Consider the following 14543-nt stretch of genomic DNA (forward strand, 5'->3'; position numbering starts at 1 on the left):
ACTATCACTAATCAACCAGAAAAAAGAGGGGGGGGGGGAGCCTGATGTGGAGATATGACTTGGGTGGTAGAGCACCAGCCTCGAGTAGAAAAGCCAAGCAAGAGCAAGAGGCCCAGATGTTCAACCCTCAATAGCAGTGTACACACATACACACACACACACACACACACACACACACACACACACACACACACACATTAATTTGCCAAATTGTAAAGTTACAAAATTATGAAGGCAAGTTTAGAATTCAGATCTGGCAGATCCCAATCAGAATGCCACTAAAATAGCCATCTCTTCTATGGTTTTATGCAGAAACTCACCTGTCTCGGGGGCAGGGGAGGAGGGAGGGATAGACAGCTCTGATTGGACCAAAAACAAAGAAGCAAAACTTCAAATCCCTCTGGACACAGGGATTCCACACAGGGGTTCCAATATGTGAGTCTATGGGAGTTCTGACTTTGCCCTTTGGCTGTTCAGGACTAAGCCTTTCCTTTTTTCCAGTGGCTCTCCATCTGCCTGGACCATCTCCTTTCTCCCCACACGTTGGGCTGCCCTAAGGTGGGCTGGGCCAAGTTATCTCTGGCTTGTGGCTAATGGTGCTCCTTTGGGAGTAAAGTCGGCTACCCAGTCTGGGAAGCAATGCTTTGCTAAGTGCAGGGATGCATCTGATTGGGAGCTTCCAGCCCGGGGAAAACCGGGAAGGAGGTGGCGAGAGAGCGCGCGCGTGCGGAGAGCCAGAGCCGTGAGGCCAGAGCGGAGGAGGAGAGAGGAGGGAGGCGCGCAGGGAGCGAACACCCACTCGCATCCTCAGCCGGCAGCGCCAGGAAGCAGCAGCATTTGCAGCCGCGCCCTGGTCCAAGCCCCAGCATCTCTGCTCAGCTCACCCCGCCGGTAGCATCGGGGCTTGTAAGGATGGAGGACTCCCAGGAAACGTCGCCATCCTCCAACAACTCCTCGGAAGAGCTCAACTCTGCCCTGCAGCTGTCCAAGGGCATGTCGATCTTCCTCGACGTAAGTACAGATAAAAGGAACGCCAGGATCATTAGAGGAAGAGGGAGGCTGGCCTCTGATGCTGATCAGTTTTGCCCCAAGGAGAGCCCTCTCCTATCCCTTTCCTCCAGATCATTACCCAGGCAAGCTTGTAGGAAATGAATAGAAAATGACCACTACAGCTCAACTTGTAAGAAGGGCTGTCCTCAAGGAAATCCCAAAAGTTAAACTTCCCAGCAGCCTGATCTCTATAGGGACTGCCATAACTAAGGATTCGTCACCCCTGGTGTGCAAAGAAGGTGTGGGTTCCCAATTCATCCCTATTGTGTCCAGGTGGCTGGTAGGCTACCTTGTCTTACGCTGTGAAGCATGCACACAGCATGGGGGCTTACCAGCCCCAGGATCCTCCCTTGGCTCCCTCCAAAAACAATTACTTCGAGCACATTTATTTTTCCTTTCCCAGCGCTGCACAAATCCCTTGTATGATTGTTCTTCTCTGAGTTCCCCCTTTTGCCTTTCCATTGTTCCCCCTTCCCTGTTAATCTCCTCAAGTTGTGTTCACTTCCAGCTTTGACTGTTTTCCCTCGGGCCCCCTCCCTTGCTTTGGAATTGCCTGCTTTCCTCCGTTTTCTGATCCCATTCCCATCCTTTCTTTTCCTCCTGTGTTATTTTTCTGCCCTGATGCCGAGGCTTCTAGCTTTATAGCAGTTTGAGATTAGGTCGGTCTCTCGATTTTTCTTTTTTGGTTCACTTTTAAATCCTACTGTTTTGGTTCTTTGTATTGAACACTCTGGTGTTCAGCTCTTTTCTCTGCATTTAGGATTCCTGGTTTGTCCTGTGCCTCAGTTGCCTGCCTGCTTCCTGTCCCTCAGACCCTCCAGTTCACCAGAGCTTACACGCAGGCTGTATCCTCAGGTGTCTGGTTCAGGGAGGGAAAATTCTAGCTTGTGCTTTTTAGCATGAAAGAAAATGGGCAGATATCAGGAGAGCAGTTTGTTCTTCCTCTAAATCGTCTCTGAGTTAACATTTCTTATTAAAATCGAAGTGAGTCGGGGTGGGTCAGAGGCCAGATGCATGTACTATACGAAAACATGAAAATAGGAGGAAATGAAGTTACTAGTATCATAATTATGAAGCAGAAATAATGAAGATAATGAGAAGAGGAGTTAGGGCAAGGGGTTCTCCTGGACTTGATTTTTGAATAGGTTAGCTAGAAATATTTTAATTGGTAGCAAAACTCCTATAAATAATTAAAAGTCATCTAAGGCACTCCAGAGCAAAAAGGTTCAACTGGGTGTGTCCTGTCAGCCTTCTCTCCTCCTCACCCCGCAGCTCCAAGGAAGGGGATCCAAGCATTTAGGGCCAGCCATTTTCTTCCTACCAAAACACAAGTGTCTGCTTCTCATTCATTTCTTCTCTCTTCTTCTTGAGCTTTTCTCTCTGCTTGGCTTGAGTAAATTATGTGGTACTATTGGTGCTAATGTGTAATAGGCTGGTGTTCTTTCTACTTCTGTTACTCAGAGCCACAAAGGCCTTGAAGAACTGATTTGGGGGGAGGGAGAGTCAAGCCAACACACCTGAGAAGGAAATCTTCCTTTCCAGGAGAAAGTCGGGGTGGTCCTTAGAATCATGTCTATTATTATCTGAAAATTATGCTACCAATAAGTGACTTCGGAAAGCAAGTGGGGCCTCTCTTCATTCTGACCTGATCTGTACTCGAATGCTTTATTACTCTAATGCAAATCTTGGCAACAGTCTGGTGATGGATGGAACGAGACTATATACATGGAAAGTTAGCCTCTTAGACACAGACCACTCTTGGCTCAGGTGTTCAAATAAACAAGAAAAAAAAACAGAAATTAAAATCTCATTTGTTATGTATGTGCAATTGTTCCTATATTCTGTAAACACACAGCCTCAGGTACCTTTCCCGAAAGAACGTGTCATCTATGAATAGGCCACCCTTGCGTTCTTCTATTTGTGGAATTTTAAAATGTAAAACTGATTCCACAGGAGAAGTGTTGGCATATTTGTTAAAAAAAAAAAAGCTAGCATTGGAATTGGTCTCAAATAGAAAAGATGTTGTTTACACAGTTTTGAGTTATTTTGTGAAAAAATCTAACACTCTAGTGAAATATGTGACACGAAAAAGGATTTGTTATTTAGGAAGTTTTGAATTATTCATCCTGGATCATGCTGCTTTTAACAAAATAAAATGTGAAATACAAATACATCAGTTTGTTTGATTAGATTTAGCATGTTCCAATAGCATTGCTTAGAAAGACTGCTTTTGAAATTCTATTCAGATCATAATAAATAGGGAGTTGACACTATCCATTCCAAACTGGAACAGAAATTAAACCACTTGGGAACTTCTCAGACTAATTTCCAAATTTGAGGAAAACTGATTTCCAGTGTTTGTATCCCACTATCACTGAAGTAATCAGTCTTCAAAAAAAGTGATTTAAACTATTGTTGAGAATATTGTTAATGACATACTAGACCTGACCTGCTGGTTAGAAACTAGAGTTAAATGCTCAACAGCTAAACAAGTTACAACTATTTGCTTTTGGTTTGTTTTTCTTATCTCCAACATGATAATAAGCCTTGCTTTCCAAGATTGTTGTGATTATAAGAGTTCATAGTACAGAAAACTGGAAATAAATGTGCAACATAAATTTAAAGTATTAGTTTATGCCAGTGCTTTATGTTGAATACATAAAGAGCTAAATCTGAGTCCACAAACAACTTCAGGAACTGTTTCTTTCTACATCTAATCTATATGATTTTTCTTTCTAAAACATGTCAACATTAAGCATCAGTGTATCATACATAGTCTTGATAGCTGTTGGGGGCTTAAAACCCTTAGCCTGGTACCCAGATGACCTGGGCACACTATGACTAATGTGTATATGGGGCACACCAGCCAGTCATAGGAGAGAGATAAAAGTGGATCCATTGTGCACAAATGTAGAAGAACCAGGAATGGTTTTTCTTTTTCTACTAGTGCACTATCTTTCCTAGGTTGCTGCATTACAGATAACAGAGAATAAGCTCTTATTTAGAATGCGAGTCTATGAAGCATGTAAACTTTCTTTTGAGTCATTAATCAATTCTGCCACTGTGCAGAGGAAGAAAAATAAACCTTTACCACATCCTCCAAAGCAAGAGAAATTTCAAATGAAATTAGGTGCAACTCTACCCACCAATGCTACATCTCTCTTTCAACTGATATCTCTTTATATATTATATATTTTATGCTGATACTGGAGCTTGAACTCAGACCTTCCCAGTCTTGAGCATATTTGCTCAAGACAGATGCTTTACCGCTGGAGCTATAGCTCCACTTTTGGCTCTTTGGTTCTTAATTAGAGATAAGAGTCTCCAGGATTTGCCTGCTCAAGCTGACTTTACAAACTGTAATCCTCAGATCTCAGCCTCCTGAGTAGCTAGGATCACACTTATGTCACTGACACCAGGTCAATTTTGTAACCAAGAAGGAACTTGCTTTTCTCCAATTCACTAATGAAAAAGTAATGAGTCTAGTGAAGATGACAGGTCACACTACTACTTGTCTTTTCTTCCTTCTCTCATCCAAGTAGGCATGTCATGTATCTCTGAACTCAAGGCACAGTGCCCGAATAGTCAGAGAATTGGCTTCAGAAAAAGAAAAGTAATAGTTTGTTCTCAAGACACAATTCTGAAGCTCCGCACATATCCACTTGTATGAGAGGTGAGATGGTCAGAGAACTGTCAAAGCAGCAAGGGTCTTAAAACATCATGGTCAGGGCTGGAGGTATTGCTCAGTGGTTAGAGCCTCTGTCTAGATATGGTTCTCTGGCTAAATTTTGCTACAGCCATGCATGTCTTATCTTGCTTAGCACTGATTATTTGAGTGAAATTGTCCAGTGAGGAAATGGCAGTTACTATCATCATTGTCTACTTTAATTGGCAAGGCAAATTAGAGTGGACAATAATGGCATTTGCCTTGTTTATCTATTCAGGTCCTGTGCTAGGAAAAACTGATATATACTTATTACCTATTGCTCATCTACCTTCCAGGGCTCAGTTCTCTGCATCCCATCTGAGTGTTACTAATAGCTCATTACTAAAACTACCTGCTTGATATAAGGGTTACACCATGACTCAGCTTCTAGCTCTTCCCTTCCAGATGTCACTTCATGTTCTGATGAGTCCCAACCCCTGCCCTATACCCCATTTATCAGGAGTCCACTAAGTGACTCAATCAACAATCTCATTTTGAACTTTAATCTACCCCAGAGAATGAGACAGTTAGGAAACACTAGTTCTGTGAATGGTAATTTCTTGTCAATTTTTTATGCTTGTTACATTGACATTTAATACCTGCCTTCATTAGCTTAAGGTGAGGAATAAAGACATCAAAATACATCTTTTAGATAACCCCTCAAGAGTAGCAAAACATAGTATTGCTTGTATTTTAACATAATATAATATTAAATCTATTTACAATATTTGAATTTATTTACAATTCTTCTAGTGATAACTGTCAAACTGGTTGACCCAGATGACTATGGTAATATAACAAAAGGAGCTCAATTCCCATTTATAGTACATTTTTTTATTAGTCTCTGGCCTCAGAGGCAAAATTTGCAACAAAAACAGTTCTGTTTATATTTAATTAGAAGAACTGCTTAATGACACCACTACTGTCTTAATTTCATCTGTAAGAGACTGAATCCCACTTCTAGTTGTCCTTTATGAAATGAAATAATAAAATTCTTGGGCCCCACTCCCCACTGTACAGTTATTTCTATTCTAGTCACATTAAACCCATGAGGATACAACAGAACTTGAAGTAAAATCTTTGCTTCAAATGTAACAGATAGCATGTGGCTTCCTAGTTTAGAAAACATGGAGGAACTGGATATGATGGAGGAATGGATTCTCAATGTCCCTACTAGCTATTTCAGCTATGGTGTCAAAGGAATGTGGAATTCATTCTTTAGCTTTCATGCATTAACTAAATTAATTTTGTAAAAACAAAAAAAGCACAAAACTTAAGAGCAGTGTACTCTATGTAATTATCAAAGTGACACCTATCTGCTTCTGGGCAAGTTTCATAGGTGAGGATTTTAGTAATAACATTAATATTGTACAATAAGGCACAATGTAATGATGATTAGATTTATCTAGACAGTATTTTGAGAAATCAACAGATGCGAAGGGACAATGTTGCTGTGCAGTAAAACAAACAACTGGAGAATAAAAAAATTTCTCATGTTTTAAACTAAACACCAACAAATATCTATCTAGATATAAGGATAGCTCTGGTCATTTAATTATAACCACAAATTGCTCAGGAAAACAAATGGTTCTCAAGGGCCTTTTCCAAGTGATTAAAGTTTTTCTCTGCAACTGGTAGAGGGATATTTTCTTTGATTCTGTATGTAACATAGTACATCACCCAGTTGGTTTTATATCCATATGTATATAAGAGTTAGGATTAATTTGATTGCAGCTAATAGAAAAATAATGCAAACTGTCTTAAGATTAAAAATGAAAAATATGATAATTTATTGGCCCTTGCAATGAAATATAGAGAGACCATTGGCTTAAAAAGTGACACCAAGGGCTTGCTTATCCAAGCATCCGAACATCCTTTTCCTGGATATTGCTTCTTTGGGGGCTATATATTGTTTTGATTTTCAAAGAGTTCCACAGTAACTAATGAAACATAGTGCATACAAAAAGAACACAACATACTTACTTGCTTACTAGAGACTGTAAGAGTGAAATGATGCTGTTGATTGACCATGGTCCTCTCAAAGGCTCTAGAAAAGCTCTTGGCTTCTGATGGTAGCTTCAGTCCCTGGCTTGTGCTGAATTAGTCCAATACCTACTTCTCTCAGCATGTGGCCTATTCCTAATCTGTGCCTCAGAATTTCTGTCTAAGACCAGTAATAGTTTGTCTTAATTAGATTGCATCAATAAAGAACCTCTTTCCAAAGAAGGCCACATTCATAGGTACTAAGGACTACAATGTAAACATTTATTTGGGGAAAAAATGATTCAAAACACACCATAAATAACAACAAAACAGCAGCAGCAACTCCTTGCCTGAATCTTTTCAGGTTCAAAACCAGTAGAAAAGGAAAATATGCCCCGCCTTGTTCTCCCTCCCCCACCCCTCCCCCTCCCCCTCCCCCCACCCCTCCCCATCTGTCTGAAACACGTGAGCCAAGAGTGGAAGATTGACTTTCCAAAAGAAAATTAGAAATCATAACTGAAGAATAATGGATACCAAATGTCCGAACAGTTGCTATATATCAAAAGCAATTTAAAACAGGTCCAAGAGAACATAATGAATGTATACAAATAAGTTACAGTATAGACATATTATTTACCTATACTTTACTATTTTTCATATTTTGTTGTTGCCTCCAGGTTTCCTGAGATATGGTTGACTTCCTTTAACTTACCCATATTAAAAGTAAAAGTCTGATTGGGTTTGGTATATGTGAAAACTTTACCACAATCAAGATGATAACTATCTCTATCACCCCCCAGAAATTGCCACATGTCCTATTATAATACATTCTTCCCTGTCCTGCCATTTCTAGATAGCTCTTAATGTACTGTTGCTTTGGGTTAGTTTGCAGTTTTTCACAATTTTTATATAAATGAACTTATATAATACATATCTTTTGTACTTATGTTTTCTAATCAGCCTAATGATTTTGAGATCCACACAAGGTATAGATAGATAGATAGACCAAGATAGAGATAGAGACAGACAGTTCTTCCATGTCTGAATATACCACAGTTTATCTATTCACTTGTTGATAGATATTTGAGGTTTTTATCAGGTTTTGGCTATTCTAAAGAAAGAAACATTTACTTAGAAGTTCTTTTTATTAATCCATGACATATATAAATACAATATATATTGCAATACTTAGTCAAAATAGGTAACAAAATGTTTCCTCTTTTCTTTTCAGATATTGAGGAGAGCAGACAAAAATGGTAAGACCCCAAATCCTACTGTTTCTAGTTATTCTATTTATCTGTGGTCTCATAGTTTATGCCACTTTATAAAGAATAGTAGAAAATAATAAAGTCTTAGAAATTGACTTATAAAATGTCCATTTCTTATAAAAGTCACAGTTTGGGAAAAGTTTATGGCTGTAGATATTCATGAGAAGGTGGCAGAGGAATTTACATTGAACAAAATGATGGACTTACAACTTTGAAATGAGGAAGCCCTGTCCTACTTGAGCTTTGACTATTCCTTTTAATGATTAGAAATATCCGTTTAATGGCAGCAACAGATTGATTCACTGAGTGTCTCCTATGTGCTAGGTTTGGGGCCATGTGCTTAGGTATGTTGTATCTTAGCTTAACTAAGATATAAAGCTGCTCGTGAATGTAGGATGGCTTGATACCAACTTCCAGGCTCTTTGCACTTAATTTCACGGTGGCTGTCGGTGTCCCACTGCACTGTATGATGGTTGCCTAGGAACCACATAGCAGACATCACACTAGTTCACTTTCCAATGAGAAGAGTATGAATTGGGAGTTATCATCTAAGTGACAGAGAAGGAAGGGATGGTTTAAAAAAATGCCCTGTCAATTTAATGACAGTGGCACAAAGTTCAGTTATAAGCTGTCATAAGCAACACTGTATTTTATGCTTTTATTCCACCAGAACCATTTTCCCCAATGACTTCTACATCATAGCTTATTAAATTTATTTTACTGTATTACAGCTATACTATAAAGGCTGTAGTGGAAGTGTGTTATTGACAAAAACTACTTGACACCTTTATGATACATAGATTTCTTTCCCTTTCTTGAAACCTCTTTCTTACATGCAGGGAAAGGTTATCATCAAAGTCCAGTTCTGACAGTTTAATGACATAAGTTGTTGTATGGTTTGTCCTCAAGCAATCAGATCAAGACACTACATGGCACTGCACAGCTTTCTACCCAGAAGGAAGTAACTCAGTTCAAGGAAAAATGGCATGGAATCCCTAATATGTAACTGTGCCTGGCCATTAGAATATCTCTATATTTTTTTTAGATTATGTTGCCATGATTGGGATATTATCACTTCAAAGGTATCTTTTTTCATGTGATGCATTTGATTGCTTTTGAAGACAGAAGTGAAGGTGTTATCATTATGTTTTCTTATCTAATCCTTTTGCTTTTTACCTGATGTCCAGCTCAGTGGTGCCTACCATGTGTCTTCCTGCCACCCACATAATACAATTCTTATTTTTAAATTTCAAAATGCTTAGATAATTTTTATTTTTTAATATTTTTATTGTAAAGATACTTTACAGAGGGGTTACAGCTACATGAGTAAGGTAGTGAGGACATTTCCTATAGAGTATTGCTACGCCCTCCTTTGTTTTTCCCCTAATATCCCTACCCTCCCTACCTCCCCAATTCCTCTCTGCTCCCACCCCCAAAGTTGTAAAGTTCATTTTCAACATACTGTCTTGTACATCTCATTGTTACAATGGGTCAACCTGTATCCTTGTTTCAGCATTTTGTTATTTCCCTTCCCCTCCCCAAATTAAAAAAAAAAATGTATATACAAGATGCAGAACACCGGAATCAAATACAGTGACAACATAATACAATTCTGGGCTGCAGCTCAGAAATACCTTATCTCCTTTTCCATTCAAGCACCTGTCTCTCTCAGATGGTGCTTTCATTTCATTGTACTTCCAAGACTCTGAGTAAGGACCACCATTCCTTTTGTTTCTATCAAGAATGACCATAATGTCCGTATGATTTACCAGCTGTGGGAATGCCATTTATTATGCTACACAGAGTAACTGTTTCTTCTGGCAGCCCCTGGCCCCTGCTTTCCTCACTCACCATAATGTCTTTCCTCTCCTTGCTCCCTTTCCTAATGCCTGATTTTTGCCCTGCTGGCAAAGCTACCTTTCCCCTTCTCTTGCTCAGTCTTTACCATGCATTTGCCTCTGTCCCTCTCTGAAGCACATAAATTCCTGAGCATCCCTCCAGCCACCCACCTCTATGATTCTGTAACATCTGTCACTTTAACCTCTGCCTTGACCTGAATCTCTGCCTGCTATAGTCAATTTAAGAGGTCTCATATATTGTTTTCATTCTTTCACAAAAGTCATCTTATTTGAGTAGCCATTTTCCTTGGTAGGACTCTGCCCCCTCTCACTCAAGCATACACTTTTGAACATATTGAGTTTTGCCTTATGGTGGAATTTGTTAGAAATTTTACCTCCCTAAGTCATACATGCCTCTCTAGAACAATGAACTTGTCTTATGAGGAAATTATATATCTTCAGTATTAGGTGCTTAATAGACATTTATTTAACAAATTAATAGTAATTGAGGCTGTTCAGCTATATTATCCATTGCCTTCTCTGTCTGCTTTTCTCTGTGCCTCTTATTACACCTTGTTCTTCATTCTCTGTGTGAGTAGAGGCAGAATCAGGCAAGTCTGGACATAAATAACAGCTATGCTATCTTGTATCTCTGTGTTTGACATGTAGTTATTATGAGTAATAATTGAGGTAATGTGTCTCAATAATAATATGTCTCATAATGTCTCCAGGAAAGGGCCTGACACATAGTAAAAACATAATACTGAATACTTAAACTCTTTCCTTGTGTTCTTATGCCTTGGTTACATGAAATAATTGGTGACATTTTAGCTACATCTATTGCAGTAGGACGCAGTGAAAAAGAAAACATAAGGCTATTTACCATATGAGCGGGATTTAAAAGAGGAAAGATGGGATGATCTAATGTAAATGAGAAGATCAAAAAGTAACCATCTTTCTGCACCATGTGTTCATCACATTCTCTATTTTCAAATAAACAGTTTCTGCATGTATTTGATCTCTTGGTAACAGACCCTCATATGACCAAGTCTCTTGTGGACAGCTTAATTGGTGATGGAACAATCAAAGAAATATGAGGCAATAAGCATCTGAGAGTTATGCTGCCAGAGGACAGATTTAGCATTTGGACTTAGATATCTGACATGAAAGAGAGGTTGCTGGTTAAATGAGGGGAAAAATGCATGATTAGTGATTAGCTTTAATAATAGTGTCTTGGGGAGGATTTTGTTTTTGGTTGGGTTGATGTTAGACTAGATATAAAGATAAACCTGAAAATAGAACTGCTTACAGGAAATGTCAGTGCTTATCTAAAGAGCCCAGAATTAAACCTAGAAAAGGCAAAATTCCTGAGAAAGCTGACACATGGATTCAATGGACACTTCCTGAGAATATTTGTTTCTGTCTTTGTTTTTTAATTTTCTTTTCTGTCGGTCGTGAGGCTTGAACTCTGTGCCTGAGCACTGTCCCTCAGGCCACTTAAGCCACAGCGCCACTTCCAGTTTTCTGGTGGTTTGTTGGAGATGAGAGTCTCATGGACTTTCCTGCCCAGGCTGGCTTTGAACCGCAATCCTCAGATCTCAGCCTCCTGAATAGCTTGGATTACAGGCATGAGCCACCAGTGCCTGGCTCCTGAGTGTTTTAATTTTACAAAAATATACTTTAATTTTTTGGGGGGTGGGGGGAGTCTGGTCATGGAACCTGAACTCTGGGCCTGGGCGCTGTCCCTCAGCTCTTCAGCTCAAGGCTAGTGCTCTACCACTTGAGCCACAGCGCCACTTCCAGCTTTTTTCTGTTTGCTTATGTGGTGCTAAGGAATCGAACCCAGGGCCTCATGCATGCAAGGCAAGCACTCTACCACTGAGCCACCTTCCCAGCCCTATACTTTAATTTTATGCATTATTACTTTAAAATATTTGCAAGGTAAAGGAATATGTACATACATTTTTTTAAGATGTACAACTTGACGATTTAATATACACATTCATGCTGTAATGATGTCCATAATCAAATTAATGAACATATCCATTACCACTATGCATGACTAGAATTTCTATCCATTAACCACATCTCCCCATTTATCCCACCCACAGCTCTTGGCAACTATAACTCTACCCTTTCGCTACTTTGAGTTTGGCTTTTTTCAGATTCTACATATAAGTGAGATACAGCATCTATCTATGTCTGCCCCAAAGATTATTTTTTTTAGCCTATGTAAAAGGCAATATACAAATGATCACAGCAATGAACAGAACCATCAGATTCCTCTTGTTGATGTGCACTTGCTAAAGTTTATTATCATTCCTTTAAGCAAAAAGGAAGGTTGTGTGTTTGTGGTGATTTTGAGCCACAGCGTCACTTCCAGCTTTTTTTTTCTTTTTTCTTTTGTGGTGCTGAGGAATCGAACCCAGGGCCTCATGCATGCAAGGCAAGCGCTCTACCACTGAGCCACCTTCCCAGCGGTGGTTTTGATTTCTGTGCAATGGCTCTTTACAGTCCCTGAGAGAATTTTTATCTTTGGGCTTTTATTCCATTGTTTCAGCCTATACACTCTTAAGTCTGTGAGATCAGTAATGTCTAAGGTTTATACTGGTGCATGAAATGCCTGCCATAACATAGGTAGATGCTCAATAAATTTTGTGAACCCATGTATAAGAAGTACATAACTAACAATTTGACCTTAAAAGTGAAAAAAGACTGGAGATGTAGCTCAAATGGCAATATACTTGCCTAACATGTACATAACTCTGATTCAACGAACCCTAGCACCAAAAACAAACAACAACAACAAAAAAGCAACTGTAAAAGAAACACCATCAGACATACTATTTAATTCAAGCATGCTCTCTTCTTAAGCATCTGTTTTTCGTTTGTTTTTGGGTTTGTGCTGGTACTGGGGCTTGAACTTAGGGCTCTTCAGTCTTGCTCAGCTTTTTTGGTTAAAGATGGTACTCCACTATTTGAGCCACACCTCCAGTCCACTATTTTTTCTGATTTATTGTATGCAACTATCTCTTGGATATTTCTTCCTGAGCTAGGTTCAAACTGATGTTCAAATCTCAGTCTCCTGAGTAGCTAGGATTTCAGGCCCAAGCCGCCAGCAGCTGACTAGAAGGCTGAGTTTTTGATCAACAATGTTCAGAGTATCATGGAGATTGGTGGTTCTCTGTGGTCTGTGTCTGTGCCTTAGTAAAAAGGCCACACTTTGATATGAGCTACACAGCCCAATATCATCCATATCTTCAGAGTTCTCTAGCCAGTTTTAATCCTATAGTCAAGGATTTGGGCCCAAAATAAAATGGGATGGTCAACAATTGTGCCCTGAAATTAGAATTATTGGTACAAGACTGATTTTCATGTCATAACTCCTCACTAATTTCTCAAAAGGGGATATGAAACTGAGAATTGAATTACATATTATGTAATATGTAATACATGGCACTATATTCATATTTACTCTATGGGATGTACAAATTCTTTAACTACACCCTTAATATCTTGACCATTAAAGCCCTTGACCATTAAAGCCAAATCTTTTAACAGGGATTTATTTAGAAATAAAACAAAGCACATCCCCCCAATCTATTCCTTAAGAATGACCTTGACTTTGGTGGAAGGAAGACTCCCAAAGTACTATAATGTGTAGGAAGAACCTGCAAGTGCAAATTTTGACTGTCATGATTTTTTTTAAAAGCAAAATAAGGGAAAACAATTTTTCTATTTTCTGAGTGCACTCCCCCCCTAAAATGTAAAGCAGTTTCACACTCATAAATGTGTTACTTTTCTGCCAGAAGCAGGAAACTGTGAAAATTCTAATCTTTACAAAGCTGGGCTTATCAGCTGTTACAGAAACAAACAGCAAATTTAGCTTCAAGCTCTTGAGCCCAATAAATGGCTGCTTGCTAACGCTGCAGAAGTCAGTGGCCTCTCTACTATCAGATACTGGACTGCATAAGGTACCTTAGCATATCTGAAACTTGACTTCACCCTCTGCTTTCTGTAGTGAGATTCTTGAATTGGCCAACCCAGTATTACTTTCTTTTTTGGGGGGCCCTACAATGCAGTCATATCCTCCACTCTCACTATATCCCAAAGGCATGTAGTTTGACCATTATGATTAAGACTCTGTAGTCAAACTGTGAGTTCAAATCCTCGTTACCTCTTCCTATATGGCCCAAGTAACGTTCTTAGTTTCCTTATCTGGAAAATGCAGGTAAAGAGAGTGCCCATCACAGGATTGTTGACATAATCAATGAGGTAATTCTCATACATTTCTTGGAAAGGTACTTCGCCCTTTTGAACATCTTAGTGTTATCCATTTTTATTTTTTATCCTAATTCTTATTGCTTGCTGGGACTGCCAAACTCCGTGTTCCACTTATACCCTCCTACAGATGCTGGGTTATCCACATGTCGGTGCCCACGTGACCGTGCCAGAGGTTCTGTCCACAGTGTCATTACTAAAACCCAGAGCTGCACTGGTGCTTGTCCCATCTTTGTGTTGATTATTTAGCTTTTTCTATTGCTTAAGATCCATACATTCTAATTTGAATTGTTGTGTGTGCATTGAGTCTGCTTTAGGCCTAAAATACTTTTAGTACTTTGTACTCCACAATGAACTCTGAAGAAACCAAACGTATTTTAATTTAAAGGTTTTATATAAAAGAATTAAATGGGGAAA

General features: G+C 39.2%; 1 protein-coding gene across 1 annotated transcript in view; it reads left to right on the forward strand.

The window, feature by feature from the left end:
* The first annotated feature begins 795 nt into the window (after positions 1–795).
* The window catches only part of Necab1 (N-terminal EF-hand calcium binding protein 1), a 145196-nt gene continuing 131448 nt past the window's right edge, over positions 796–14543 (forward strand). The window contains exons 1-2 of the mRNA XM_069991034.1: positions 796–1011; positions 7971–7995. Coding sequence (XP_069847135.1) covers positions 913–1011; positions 7971–7995 — 124 coding nt within the window. The 5' untranslated portion in view covers positions 796–912. The remainder of the gene's footprint in view (positions 1012–7970; positions 7996–14543) is intronic.

The sequence above is a fragment of the Dipodomys merriami genome, unplaced genomic scaffold, assembly GCF_024711535.1.
Source record: "Dipodomys merriami isolate MVZ:Mamm:240054 unplaced genomic scaffold, mDipMer1.0.p SCAF_4, whole genome shotgun sequence".
NCBI classification, from domain to species: domain Eukaryota; kingdom Metazoa; phylum Chordata; class Mammalia; order Rodentia; family Heteromyidae; genus Dipodomys; species Dipodomys merriami.